The 14,063-nt window shown below is 42.0% G+C and overlaps 1 protein-coding gene across 2 annotated transcripts in view; it reads left to right on the top strand.

The window, feature by feature from the left end:
• Window positions 1–2,907: 2,907 nt before the first annotated feature.
• The window catches only part of immt (inner membrane mitochondrial protein), a 43,667-nt gene continuing 32,511 nt past the window's right edge, over window positions 2,908–14,063 (top strand). For both annotated transcript variants that reach the window (XM_033034938.1, XM_033034928.1), the window contains exons 1-3: window positions 2,908–3,139; window positions 11,041–11,114; window positions 11,827–12,013. In XM_033034938.1, the coding sequence (XP_032890829.1) occupies window positions 3,101–3,139; window positions 11,041–11,114; window positions 11,827–12,013 (300 nt within the window). In that variant the 5' untranslated portion in view covers window positions 2,908–3,100. The remainder of the gene's footprint in view (window positions 3,140–11,040; window positions 11,115–11,826; window positions 12,014–14,063) is intronic.

Genomic DNA, 14,063 nt, shown 5'->3' with positions numbered 1-14,063 from the left:
CCCCTTATTCTTAAACTGTGGCCCCTGGTTCTGGACTCCCCCAACATCGGGAACATGTTTCCTGCCTCTTGCTTGTCCAAACCCTTAATAATCTTATATGTTTCAATAAGATCTCCTCTCATCCTTCTAAACTCCAGAGTATACAAGCCCAATGATGAGTATTGCCAATGAGGGGTTGAAATAGTCATTGGAAAGTAAGAATAATGACAAATGATAATGAAAAACCTACTGGCCAAGTTGGTTCACATTCCAGGAGATAGCTATTGAGATTGTGCGTGCGTTAGTTGTAAATAAGCTGGTCAAACTGGTTAAACAAGCTAGCTCAGTGCTGGAGGGGATAGTAGACTCTGGGATGGATGTGCTTGAGAGGCGTATGAGGCACAAGGTGCAGGCCATCCTGAAAAACCCCGGGCATTCCCTCCATGTAATTCTGGAGAGACAAAAGAGCACTCGGAACAACAACCGGCTCCTCTCCCTGCCCTGTAGAACGGAGCGGTTCAGGAGATCCTTCACCCCTGCAGCCATTAGATTTTATAATTCGGACCGCTAGGCTGTAGGGGGATGCATTTTGCAATTTTTAATTGTTAATTATTGGTCTTTTTAAGTATTTATTGCTCTCAGATAGTGTCCACATTGTATTCTATGTATTTTCTGTCTGCGTTCGTTTTGAATCTGTGGGTTTGTTGGTTGGGGGCTTCTGGACATCTGAATTTCCCTGAGGGGATCAATAAAGTATTTATTATTATTATTATTATTATTATCTTCCAAAAATCCCTAGATTTTGTTACAATGGCAGAGGGTTGGATAGGTGCTAGAATTCTAATAAAAAAACTTGCAAATATTAGATTAGCATCCTTTCCTTTCTTTCTCTGTATCTTAAAACTTGTTTATTTTTTTCAAAGTAGTTAAGTTGAGTTAAAATCTTAAAATTATTCACAATGATTCACCAGTAGAGTATTTCTAAAGTATTTAAATTCTGTATCTTTCCTTTAGCTCTACCTATTGTATTCGAGTTTTGCTGGATTATATTCAAGTATAGTATTATTTGATTAGATTGGATAGCATACAAAACAATTATTTTCACTGTAGCACATGACAATAATAAACCTAAACATAAAGTTTACTTTTATATGAAAACCAGCATCTGCAGTTCCTTGTTTCTACATAAAGATTTCAAGCATTTTTTTTCTATTATAACCTGGTAACAATCCAAAACATGTTGAATGTTATCTGGTAGTTGCGTAAAATTTGTTAGCTTTAGAGTCGTACAGTCAGGAAACAGGTCCTTGAGCTCAACTTGCCCACATTGACTAACATGTCCCATCTACACTAGTCTCACCTGCCTGCATTTGGTCCATATCCCTCCAAACCTGTCATATCCATGTACCTGTCTAATTGTTTCTTAAATGTTGCTATAGTCCCTGCCTCAACTACCTTTTCTGGCTGCTCTGGACACAACAACGTCATGTAAATGAAAGTAGTCATGTTTAGTATTTTGTCGCATATCTTTTGCATGCAATGACTGCTTGAAGTCTGCGATTCATGGACATCACCAGTGGCTGGGTGTCTTCTCTGGTGATGCTCTGCCAGGCCTGTGTTGCAGCCATCTTTAGTTTATGCTTGTTTTGGGGGCTAGTCCCCTTAAGTTTTCTATTCAGCTTATGAAAGGCATGCTCAATTGGGTTCAGATCGGATGATTGACTTGGCCACTCAAGAATTGACCATTTTTTAGCTGTGAAAATCTCCTTTGTTACTTTATCAATATATGTTTGGGATCATTGTCTTGCTGTAGAATGAACCGCGGCAGCCTCGCCAACAGTCTGTCCGTCATTTCACCCTTTTGTTATTTTTTAGTGTGCATACCTTATATATGTTTTATAAGGTTTCTTATTCTTTTTTTATGTGGGGGGTGGGGGAGGAAGAGGGGAAACGGTTTTCTCAGTCACTTCCTGGTCAGAGATGTGTCTTTTCTCTGAGTCACATCTTTGCCCCCCCCCCACCCCCCCTCCCTCGCGGCCTACCATCTGGATTGGCGTGGCCTTTCCTACCAGAGACCGGCCAGAGCTTTAGCAGCAGCACAGCACTAAATTCTATCGCGGAGTGGGCGATGCCTTACTGGGGATCTTGTAGAGGCAGGTTCGATTTTATCATTTAAAAATAAATTGGATAGTTATATGGACGGGAAAGGAATGGAGGGTTATGGTCTGAGTGCAGGTAGATGGGACTAGGGGAGAATACGTGTTCGGCACGGACTAGAAGGGCCGAGATGGCCTGTTTCCGTGCTGATGGTTATATGCTAATTTCCAAATATGAAAATGGCCATAACGTTTTTAATACTGAAGGTATGAAAGTGAATTAGGTGTCAAATTAAACTTATTTTTATGCTTTATCTGATGGGATAAATTGCAGACTTGATTTTTTAAATCTCAAAATTTTGTGACATTGCTAGTTACTCCAGCTTTATACATCTATCTTTGGTTTAAACCAGCGTATGCAGTTCCTTCCCACGTCTGATAACTGATAAGATCCTGCTGCAATTTTATGCATCCAACTAAGTTAGAGTGAATTAACGGCCTCGTTTATATTGAATTAACGGAAACTATGATTGCATCTAGTGTAGACAGGGTGTACCCAGTGGAGAAAAGCAGCAGTGTGGGGTTGCAGTGAAATCAATCCTGCACACTAGAGGTGTAGGAAGGAACTGCATATACACCGAAGATGGACACAAAATGCTGTTGTAATTCAGTGGGAAAGGCAGTATCTATGCTGCTATCCAAAGATGCAGCCTGTCCTGCTGAGTAACCGCAGCATTTTGTGTGCATTTACACAGTAGAGTTTGGTTGGTGCATGTGTGTGTGTGTGTGGGGGGGGGGGGGGGAGCAAGTTGGGTTGCGCGGCGGCGGCGTGCGCAGGCGCAGTGGGGCGGACGAGCGGACTCCGGGACTATTGGAGTTGACGCCTCTCGGCGCAGAGGACGGAACAAGGCCGCAGGCTTCCCCCCCTCTCCCCTCACGTTTCCACTGAAAATGTTCTAATCTACACGGCGCTGCAGCTTTTACTTTATTGACGAAACAAGCGCAGGTTGTCCGTGGTTAAAAACATGTTGAGGGCGTCGAGGAAAGTGGCTCCGCCGTTAAAGGTGAGAGAACCGTCCGCCGGTCGCCTGCCGCCGCCGCCATCGACTGGAGGCTCCGTCTTGCTGTGAACCCGCATCTGCAGCTCCTTCATACACACCTCTTGCTCGCAGTGTGTGTTTGCTAGATGCGGGGAGGGTTGCTGTCGCCCAGCGGCCGGGTCGGGTCGGGCCGGGCCGGTGCTTTTATCTGCCCTCTGTGGTAATGAATCGGGCTGCAGCCAGGCCGCTAATTCAACCTAACTTAGTGGCTTGGGGGGAGGGTGTGCGTGATGGACGGGCGTCTGCACCAATCCGCCGCCCCCTTCGCTGACGGAGCGGGACCGTCGCCCAATCAGCGGAGAGAGGGGGCGGGTTCCCGGTCAGGGTCGGCTGGGTAAGAGCACCGGGTTAGGTTGAGGCGCAATCATGGGAGGAGGGGAGGCGTTTTTTGTTAATTGGAAATATCGATGCAAAAGCGAAGCAAATGCAAAGTCGATGCAAATTCGGCCAAAATGTCGGGTTTAATCGTATACGCTCCCATCCAGACAAGCACATCGAAAGAGATGTGCATTTTATGAGATTGCAATTCTAGCGAGGAAACGGTGTGACCTTGTGTGTGAGCATGGCAGGCGGCGACGACTCAGACCTATTCACTTCACAACTTTCCAACAGCCCTTTTTAGTATTTCAGATAAGTTAATTCAGGGCTCCAAGCAGTTAAATTGAAAAGCTGTGTTTAAACCTTGATCCATTATTGACAATTCATTCTTGTCATTTGGCAACTTTGCATGATTCTTGGACCTATTTTCATTCACTTCAGAACTTTCCAACAACCCTTTTTAGTATTTAAGAATAGTTGTGATACATTAATTCAGGGCACCAAGCGGTTAAATTGAAAAGCATTCACTTGCACCTCCTCCAACCTCATCTACTGTATCCGCTGTTCCAGGTGTCAACTTCTCTACATCGGCGACACCAAGTATAGGCTCGTCGATCGTTTTGCTGAACACCTCCGCTCAGTGCCTCTTAACTTACCTGATCTCCCGGTTGCTCAGCACTTCAACTCCCCCTCCCATTCCCAATCTAACCTTTCTGTCCTAGGGCTCCTACATTGTCAGATTGAGGCCCAGCGCAAATAGGAGGAACAGCGCCTCATATTTTGCTTGGGTAGTTTACACCCCAGCGGTATGAACTTGACTTCTCTAACTTCAAATAGCCCTTGCTTTCCCTCTCTATCCCCTCCCCCTTCCCAGTTCTCCCACCAGTCCTACTGTGTCCAACTACATTCTATCTCTGTCCAGCCCACTCCCCTGATATCAGTCTGAAGAAGGGTCTCGACCCGAAATGTCACCCATTCCTTCTCTACAGAGATGCTGCCTGTACCGCTGTTACTCTAGCTTTTTGTGTCGACCTTCGATTTAAACGCACATCTGCAGTTCTTTCTTACACAGTGTATAAATGTTGACCCATTATTGACAATTTATTCTTCATGCATTTCAGAGCAATTTGTTTCATATTGTAATTTGAAGAGTAAAACGTGTAGGTGAGATAAGACACATCAACAAGTAGCACTTGAGGCAATGGCAAGTTTGGATTTAAAATAGAAGAGGGGAATAAAGTTAAAGTTTACTTTCTCTATTGTGAAGTAAGATCCTAATTTCCAGAACCAGGGGCCACAGTTTAAGAATAAGGGGTAAGCCACTTAGGACTGAGATGAGGAAAAACCTTTTCACCCAGAGAGTTGTAAATCTGTGGAATTCCCTGCCACAGAAGGCAGTGGAGGCAAATTCACTGGATGTTTTCCAGAATGAGTTAGATTTAGCTCTTAGGGCTAAAGGAATCGAGGAATCAAAAAAATTAAACGCAGTAATATGATTGACCAAACTATTGGTTAAAATCATGTGATCTACTTTCTTTCTGAATGAAGGAATTAATGATTTAGGGCTAACGGAATCAAGGGATATGGGGAAAAAGCAGGAAAGGGGTATTGATTGGGATGATCAGTCATGATCACATTGAATGGCGGTGCTGACTTGAAGGGCCGAATGGCCTACTCCTGCACCATCAGCCAAACCATAGGCTTACCAAACTCAACTGTTTGTTGGCATGTTGGCCTACATAACAAGAGGAGTTGAGTATAGGAGCAAAGAGGTCCTTCTGCAGTTGTGTAGGGCCCTAGTGAGACCACACCTGAAGTATTGTGTGCAGTTTTAGTCCCCTAATTTGAGGAATGACATTCTTGCTATTGAGGGAGTGTAGCGTAGGTTTACAAGGTTAATTCCTGGGATGGTGGGACTGTCATATGCTGAGAGAATCGAGCGGCTGGGCTTGTATACTCTGGAGTTTAGAAGGATGAGAGAGGATCTTATTGAAACGTATAAGATTATTAAGGGTTTGTACACACTAGAGGCAGGAAACATGTTCCCAATGTTGGGGGAGTCCAGAACTAGGGGCCACAGTTTAAGAATAAGGGTTATGCCATTTAGAACGGAGATGAGGAAACACTTTTTCACAGAGAGAGTTGTGAGTCTGGAATTCTCTGCCTTTGAGGGCGGTGGAGGCCGGTTCTCTGGATACCTTCAAGAGAGAACTAGATAAGGCTCTTAACGATAACGGAGTCAGGTGATATGGGGAGAAGGCAGGGACAGGGTACTGATTGGGGATGATCAGCCATGATCACATTGAATGGCGGTGCTGGCTCAAAGGGCCGAATGGCCTACTCCTGCACTATTGTCTGTAGGAATAAGCGAGTTCGGTATTCCGACTGCGCATGTCCAGGTCATAGGTCACTCGAGAAAGACATTCTCGACAGCCGGGCTGCTGCGTGTATACAGACCTGCGTTTCATCCGTAGTCAGGATCGAACCGGGTCTCTGGCACAACAAGCTAATTGCTACTGGAGTTAGCTACACTATTTCTCCCTTCTCCACTGGTCCATGCAGAAATCTCAGCAGTGACAATCTAATGAATCGCGGTCCGGTCCCCCTCAGCCTGGATGTATGGGTTGCATTCGCACTCGGGCTGCCCTCCCAGGTTATACAGGGTTATTACACAGGGGCGAACCACGCACCCCTCTCCTGCATAACCCCAAGAGGCAGATTTGTGAGCGTAGTCTCACTTACGTCCCCTCCGGAGTGTACATCCCAAAACTGTTAGAGACATCAGCCAAACCATAGGCTTACCAAACTCAACTGTTTGGAACATCATTAAGAAGAAAGAGAGCACGGTGAGCTTAATAATTGCAAAGGGACTGGCAGGCCAAGGAAGACCTCCACAGCTGATGAAAGAAGAATTCTGTCTATAATAAAGAAAAATCCCCAAACACCTGTGCGACAGATCAGAAACACTCTTCAGGAGTCAGGTGTGGATTTGGCAATGACCACTGTCCGCAGAAGACGTCATGATCAGAAATACAGAGGCTACACTGCAAGATGCAAACCACTGGTTTCCCGCAAAAATAGATGACAGGTTACTGTTTCCAAGAAGTACTTAAAAGAGCAACCACAGTTCTGGAAAAAGGTCTTGTGGACAGATGAGACGAAGATTAACTTGTATCAGAGTGATGGCAAGAGCAAAGTATGGAGGAGAGAAGGAACTGCCCAAGATCCAAAGCATACCACCTCATCTGTGAAACACGGCGGTGGGGGTGTTATGGCCTGGGCATGTATGGCTGCTGAAAGTACTGTCCCTTATTTTCATTGATGATACAATTGCTGATGGTAGTAGCATAATGAATTCTGAAGTGTATAGACACATCCTATCTGCTCAAGTTCAAACAAATGCCTCAAAACGCATTGGCCGGCAGTTCATTCTACAGCAAGACAGTGATCCCAAACATACTGCTAAAGCAAAAAAGGAGTTTTTCAATGCTAAAAAATAGTAATTTCTTGAGTGACCAAGTCACCCGATCTGAACCCAATTGAGCATGCCTTTTATATGCTGAAGAGAAAACTGGACTAGCCCCCGAAACAAGCATAAGCTAAAGATGGCTGCAATACAGGCCTGTTAGAGCATCACCAGAGAAGTCACCCAGCAACTGGTGATGTCCATGAATCGCAGAGTTCAAAGTGTCATTGCATGCAAAGGATATGCAACCAAATAACTACATGGCTAGTTTCATTTACATGACATTGCTGTATCCCAAATGGGGGGAGGGCACAGTATCTAAAGAATACTGTTGAGAGCTGTTTGATATTGTAAGTAATGGAATAATTTATATAGGAGCAGTGAAAATGGCATTTTGGGATTTTCAGAAGGCCTTTTACAAGGTGCTACACAAGGTTATTAGACAAAATTAAAGCACACGAGTTAGGGGGTAATACACTGGCATGGATTGATATTGGTTAATGGACAGAAAAAAGTAAGGGTTGATGGGTTTATTTTAGAGATACAGCGCGTAAACAGGCCCTCCGGCCCACCTTGTCAGCGCCAACCAGCAATCCCTGCACATTAACACTATCCTACACCCACTAGGGACAATTTTTACATTTACCAAGCCAATTAACCTACATACCTGTACGGCTTTGGAGTGTGGGAGGAAACCGAAGATCTCGTAAAAAACCCACGGAGGTCACGGGGAGAACGTACAAACCCCGTACAGACAGCACCCGTAGTCGGGATCGAACCCGGGTCTCCGGCGCTGCACTTGCTGTAAAGCAGCAACTCTTACCACTGTGCCACCGTGACTAATGATGCATTGTAGTGATCAGTGCTGGAGCCCCAACTTATCACAATGCCTATGAATGATATGGATGGTGGGGGGGGGGTCGTGTAATATAACAACACTTTCTGATGATGCAAACTAAATGGTGCTAGAGTGCTCGTGCACATAGTGAAGAGGATGCAAGGTGGTGGGGTTTGCTTCTCGGTGATTTAAGAAGATGGGTATGGTCGATAGCATGTAATGTAGAAATATGATTTTGTTCATTTGGTGAATAAAATAGAAAGGCAGAGTTGTTTTATACCCGTGAAATTGAAAGGTTGGTATCCAGAGGGATCTAGGTATCCTTGAATATCAATCACTGAAAGTTCATTGCTGTACCTGTATGGTACAGGAAAGCGTGTTGCATTGGCGAAAAATACACAAAATACTTGAATAACTCAGTGGGTCAGGTAGCATCTCTGGAGAACAAAGATATTTTCAGTTCAGTTCTGTTTAGTTTAGTTTATGTACCGAGGTGCTGTGTACCGACTGAGGTACAGTGAAGCTTTTGGTGCTTGCTAACCAGTCAGTGGAAAGACAATACCTGATTACAATCGAGCCATTTACAATGTATCGATACATGATTAGGGATAAATACATGACTCGCTGTCTAAAGAAGTGTCCCAACCTGAAACAGCACCTATCCATGTTCTCCAGAGATGCTGCCTGACCTGGTGAGTTACTCCAGCACTTTTTTTTTTGGAAACCATCTGCAGTTTTGTTGCATCTACATGTTATGCATTAACCTTTACTTCAAGAAATTTGTGTATAAGAGTATAGGGGGGTTGCACGGAAGGTCACTGGGTCATAGGGCTCGACGCACGGAGCCGCTAAATCCATCTGGAAGACATCCGTCACTTCCGGTATATGTTATTAATGCTAGAAACGCGTACTTTCCAACCTGTTAAAAACCGCCAAAATGTTGAATTTATGCGCTGAAAAAAACTGTGGGCGTTGGGGTAAGTGTGAGAGACATGTACCCAACTTTAGAATACCAAAAGTGAAGCGAAATGAAGGTATAGAGAAGCGAGAAGGGACTACAGCAGCTAAAATGCTTGGTAAACATTGAAAATATTGGGAATTATCGCGTTTGCTCACTGCATTTCATCAAGTAAGGCATTATTTGTATTTTTTCTTGATTCCTTTGGTATCTAAAAATTCTCAGAAGTGATAAATCTGGCTGTAAATTTTTCTTCAGATGCGTTTTCATTTTGTATGTAAAAACCCACGAGAACCATGGGCGATTTAAAAAAAATTACAGCCAGATTTATCACTTCTGAAACTTTTTAGATGCCAAAGGAATCAAGAAAAAACACAAATAATGCCTTACTGTTGATGAAAAGTAGTGAGCAAACGGCCAATGTTCGCCAAGCACTCTGGCTGTTGTTGTCCGTTCAGTTCTCGTTTCCATCTACCGTCATTTCTCCTCACTTTTGGAATTCTGAAGTATGCTAAATGTCTCACACGCTTATCCCGATTTCCATAATTATTTAATTTATTCCATAATTAATTACATATGAGCTCTGGTGAGACTTCACCTGTAATATTAATTGGTTATTTTATATTACCAATTAAAGGTTGTAATTGTGATAGCCAGTATGCAGCAAGGCTCCTTGGAAGGTTTGTTTGTGATACCTGAAAACATTAAGCAGTTTGGGTCAATTCTTGCTTGTGTTTAGGGAAATAATACGCAAGAGCATAGAAAACAGGGTCAGGATTGGGCCACCTAACGCCTCAAGCTTGCCCTGCAACTCAATGATAGATCATGGCTGATCCATCACACCAGCCTTTTGCATTTTGCTACATTGTCTCCACAATTGCTACACAATCTGCCAAGTTACTCCAACACTTTGTTTTTCGATCAAGATTCCAGTGTGTAACGATTAAAGAGCAGTTCCTTGTGTCCCTGGTATTTTCTGGGAGCTCAACACCAGTCTCATAATCAGTAAGTGCCACCAGCGACTCAACTTCCTGCGGCAGCTCAAAAAATTCAGGGTCAGTCGACCAGCCATGACCCACTTCTATAGGTCTACCATAGAAAGCATACTCACATTCTCCATGCTTGTCTGGTATGGTCACACAACCTCGCAGGATAAGATTCGGCTGGAGAGAATAGTGCGCCGAGCTTCTAAGATCATCGGTTGCAGCAGACTTCCCTCAGTGACATCACTTTACTCAACAAGACTCACCAGAAAGGCCAAAAAAATCATAGCAGACCACTTTCACCCGGCACATTACCTCTTTAATCTCCTCCCATCAGGAAGATATAGAAGCATTAAAAGTAAAACATCTCGGTTCAGAGACAGCACCTACCTCCAAGCCATCAGATATTTGAATTTACACTAATCACTCTGCACTTTCTTTTGCACTTGCACTTACGCTTAACATGACGCTGCTGGGTCCTGTCCTTCCTGTATATATTGTCCTTCGTACGGTATTGTCTGTATTATTTATTGTGGTGTATGTGGTGGTTGTATTGTACTGTATTGTATCTGTCTGAGAGCGAACCAAGACACATTCCTATCAACTTGTTGACATGGCAATAAACTTCTTGAATCTTGAATCTTGAATCTTTCTGCCTCATTAAGATCACCCATCACTTCTCTAAAGTCCAGAGAATATAGATTCTTCTTTATTGGCCGGTTGTAATTGGACAATCCTCTGAGACTTGGAATTAACATAACAAATATTTTTTGGCCTCCATCCAGTGCTAGCATATCCTTTCTTAAATAAGGCGACTAAAAACTATGCTCAGTTCTCTAATCGCCTCATCAACATCCTGTATATTTGTAACAATATTTCCCTATTTCCAACTTCCAAACAGCTACAATAAAGGCCAAAATGGTCTTTTCTTTCCTAATTATATGCAATATTGAACAGCTTGTAATTTAAACTTCATTTGCTAATACTTGGGCCACTTAACCAGCTTTTCTCTAACCTGATATCTTTTTAATTGTGCATGTATATATTTTGTTGGAAAGGTTGACTTGTAAACAAATGTGTAACGATTAAAGAGCTAGCTACAAGCAGCTGATGAACTGCATTTTATGTTTGTGTCATACTTTCTGCTATTTATGACATTGCATTTTGGAAGTAGTAAATAATTGGGCAATTCTAATAAGTAGTATAATAAATCTGTCTCTTCCAGTCTGTAATATATTAATTTTAATTATTATGTTTAAATCTGAAAAGAACGTTTAAATAAATGTTCTCTTCCCTCCACAGAAGTGCCTTTGTGGTAAATCACAGCTCCGTCCTTTGCAGCAGTACCGTGGATATAAAACTGGGAGTAATGCTGGGTGTGTATCTTCTATTAAATTTGTAAAAGTTATTATTTGTTGTCTTTATTAAACAAAAAAAGTCTTATTTCCTTTGTGTGGTACATCATTTAAATATACTTTCTTTTTCTAAATAAAATCTAAGCAAAATATTCCCAAGATGAATGTGCGTATTCCTTGTTGCAATGCATCGGCCAAAATTAGATAAGATCTGATCCTGGCCTAAATAGTAAAGATGCAGCTATGAAATAATCTCACTGGTATTGAATTTCATCCATTTATCTAGTTCCTCCATCCCCATTTCAGGGAAAACCCTTGGTTTATTCTTTGCCTTCCTTTTGGGCGTTGCAGGTATTTTCCATGAACTATGGTTGATGCATTTGTGCTGGATTCTTTTGATGAGATTGAACTTGTCAGAGTAAATATTGGCACTACAAGGTTAACTAATAAAGATTCTGCATCACTCGTCTTTATTTTATAAAGTGCAAAATTAGCTTAAATTTAAAAAAATCAGTTTTTATGTTGAAAGTAACTTATTTGAGCAATCTTAAGCTTGTAAATGGTGTGAGAAAGATTTTTCCTGGCCCTGCTGTTTAGTGTATATTGGTGCTTGCATTCAGTAACGGATAATAGGACAGAAAATTACTATTTTCAATGAATGACTATTGTGATGTATAGAAAGCTATATCATTTGTAATCAACAGTGTGCTTTTTTTTGTCTTCAAATATGTAGCGCTACAGTGGGCAAAATTGTAGGAGGAAGTATCCTGTTTATTGGAGGTGGCCTTGGTGGCACTTTATTATATGCAAAGTGGGATCCCAAATTTCGTAAGAATGTAGAGAAAACCGTCCCATACTCTGAAAAAGTGTTTGAATTAACCCTTGGGCCTGCATCGTTTGTCATGCCTCCAAAGAAACAGGTATGGATACATTAGCCATTGGAAATAATCTACACTGTCAATCTGTTGTCATATTGGTTCACTTAAGGGAAAACTGTTTACATAAAGCATTCCATTTATTATTTTCTCTGCTTAAACCAAAACTTGAATTAATTCTGCTTTCCAGATATACCAATCCAAATATAAAAATCGATATCTGTATCAGAAATATGTACTGTGTAACAAACATGAAAAGCTTAGAAGCCATGTGGCATGGTAGGCTATGTACAAATTTTAGTTCCATTGTCTCAAAAAAAAAATGCTGGAGATACATAGCAGGTCAGGCAGCATCTGTGGAAATACAAACAGTGAGGACCCTCCATCACAACTTCAAAATAGATTTTCATTTAATTTTATTGCCCCTTTTTGAGTTTCTCAAATTGCTGCCACAGGCAAATATTAATGTAGGACAAAGGACATTTATTGTCACATACACCATTTTTTGTGTAGTGAAATTTGAGTTGCCATTTGCAGCACACCAATAAAAATAAAACACAACATTAAAGAACTTGACATTAAACATAAAAACATCCCCCACAATGTTTCCCACTGTGAGGGAAGGCGGCAAAGTCCAGTCCTCTTCCTCTTGTTCACCCGTGGTCGGGGCTTATTTGAGGCCTCCGCAGTCGCCGCGACGGCGGCCCGATGTTTCAGGCCCTCTCGCCGGATGATGGAGCTCCGGCGTCGGAGGAACACTCTCACTCTCAGCGGCCTGGAGTGTTTGGAACGGCCGCTTGCTGCCAGAGACCTGTATAGGAAAGAACTGCAGATGCTGGTTTAAATCGAAGGTAGACACAAAATGCTGGAGTAACTAGTAAAAATGCTAGACACAAAATGCTGGGTCAGGCAGCATCTCTTGACAGAAGGAATGGGTGACGTTTTGCGTCGAGACCCTTCTTCAGACTAATGGTCTTGACCCGCAACTACACCCATTCCTTCTTTCCAGAGATGCTGGCTGACCACTGAGTTACTCCAGCATTTTGTGTCTAGGCAGATATTAATGTTCCCTTTGGAATAGATGAGATGATGGTACCAGTGTCTGGACTTTACAAGTACACAGTCTCACCATATTCAAAAAATAAACTTAAAAATTTACAAAAGGAAGAGTACGGCTAAGCTAACGCAAGTTTATGACCCACAGTAGCAGAATTTTGTAGGCTAAAGAAGGCTCATGAATTGTAGTTTGCATATCTATGGTTGGAGATGGTGTGAAATAAAAACTGAATACTGGAAAACCTCAGGCAGTATTTGTGGAGAGAAACAGTTATTCAAATCCTTGTAGTCTTGTTATTGCCTTTCCTCAATTGGTTGTATTAAAATTGTTTCAATTCTTGTATATGTAGAAACAAGGAACTGCATGTGCTGATCTACACAACAGGACACAAAGTGCAGGAGTAACTCTGGGTCAGACAGCATTTCTAGAGGACATGGATAGGTGACGTTTCAAGTCGGGACCCTTTTTCAGAAGTCTGAGAAGGGTTCCGATCTGAAGCATCACATCAATTTTTCCTTGCGATGCTCCCTGATCCACTTAGTTACTCCAACACTCTTGGATAAGTAAACCTGGTCACATCTGCTGAGAATCTTTTGAAATAGGTTTGAGTGCTGGAAAGCATTAGAGTAGATGTGGAGTGCTGGAGAGCATTAGAGTAGACTTTGTTTGACTCTCCAATTGTATTCCAAACATTTATTCAAGTTTACTTGTGTTTTTCGGTCAGACACTAATGTAAAGTAATACAGCAAACTGATTCTAAAAAATGTTTTTTATTGTATTGGCTAACATTTGTAAAATTAGTTATTCTGAAGTAGAATTTGGGTGGGTGGTGCAATGTCATGAAACCTTAGAAACATGTTTTTAAAAAAAATCAAAATCTTTTTTATTTAGTTTTCAGGACATAAAGTGCAAAGTTGTCCATTTGTTACAGACAGAGTGTACGAAAAGAATAAATAAAAAGCAACTTATGCCAACATATAACAAGACAATAACAATAAAAGCAAAACGAGATACCAAAAAGTATCCCTCCCCAGTCAC

The sequence above is a fragment of the Amblyraja radiata genome, chromosome 1, assembly GCF_010909765.2.
Source record: "Amblyraja radiata isolate CabotCenter1 chromosome 1, sAmbRad1.1.pri, whole genome shotgun sequence".
Classification (NCBI taxonomy): Eukaryota; Metazoa; Chordata; class Chondrichthyes; order Rajiformes; family Rajidae; genus Amblyraja; species Amblyraja radiata.
This window is presented reverse-complemented; position numbering and strand designations above follow the sequence as displayed.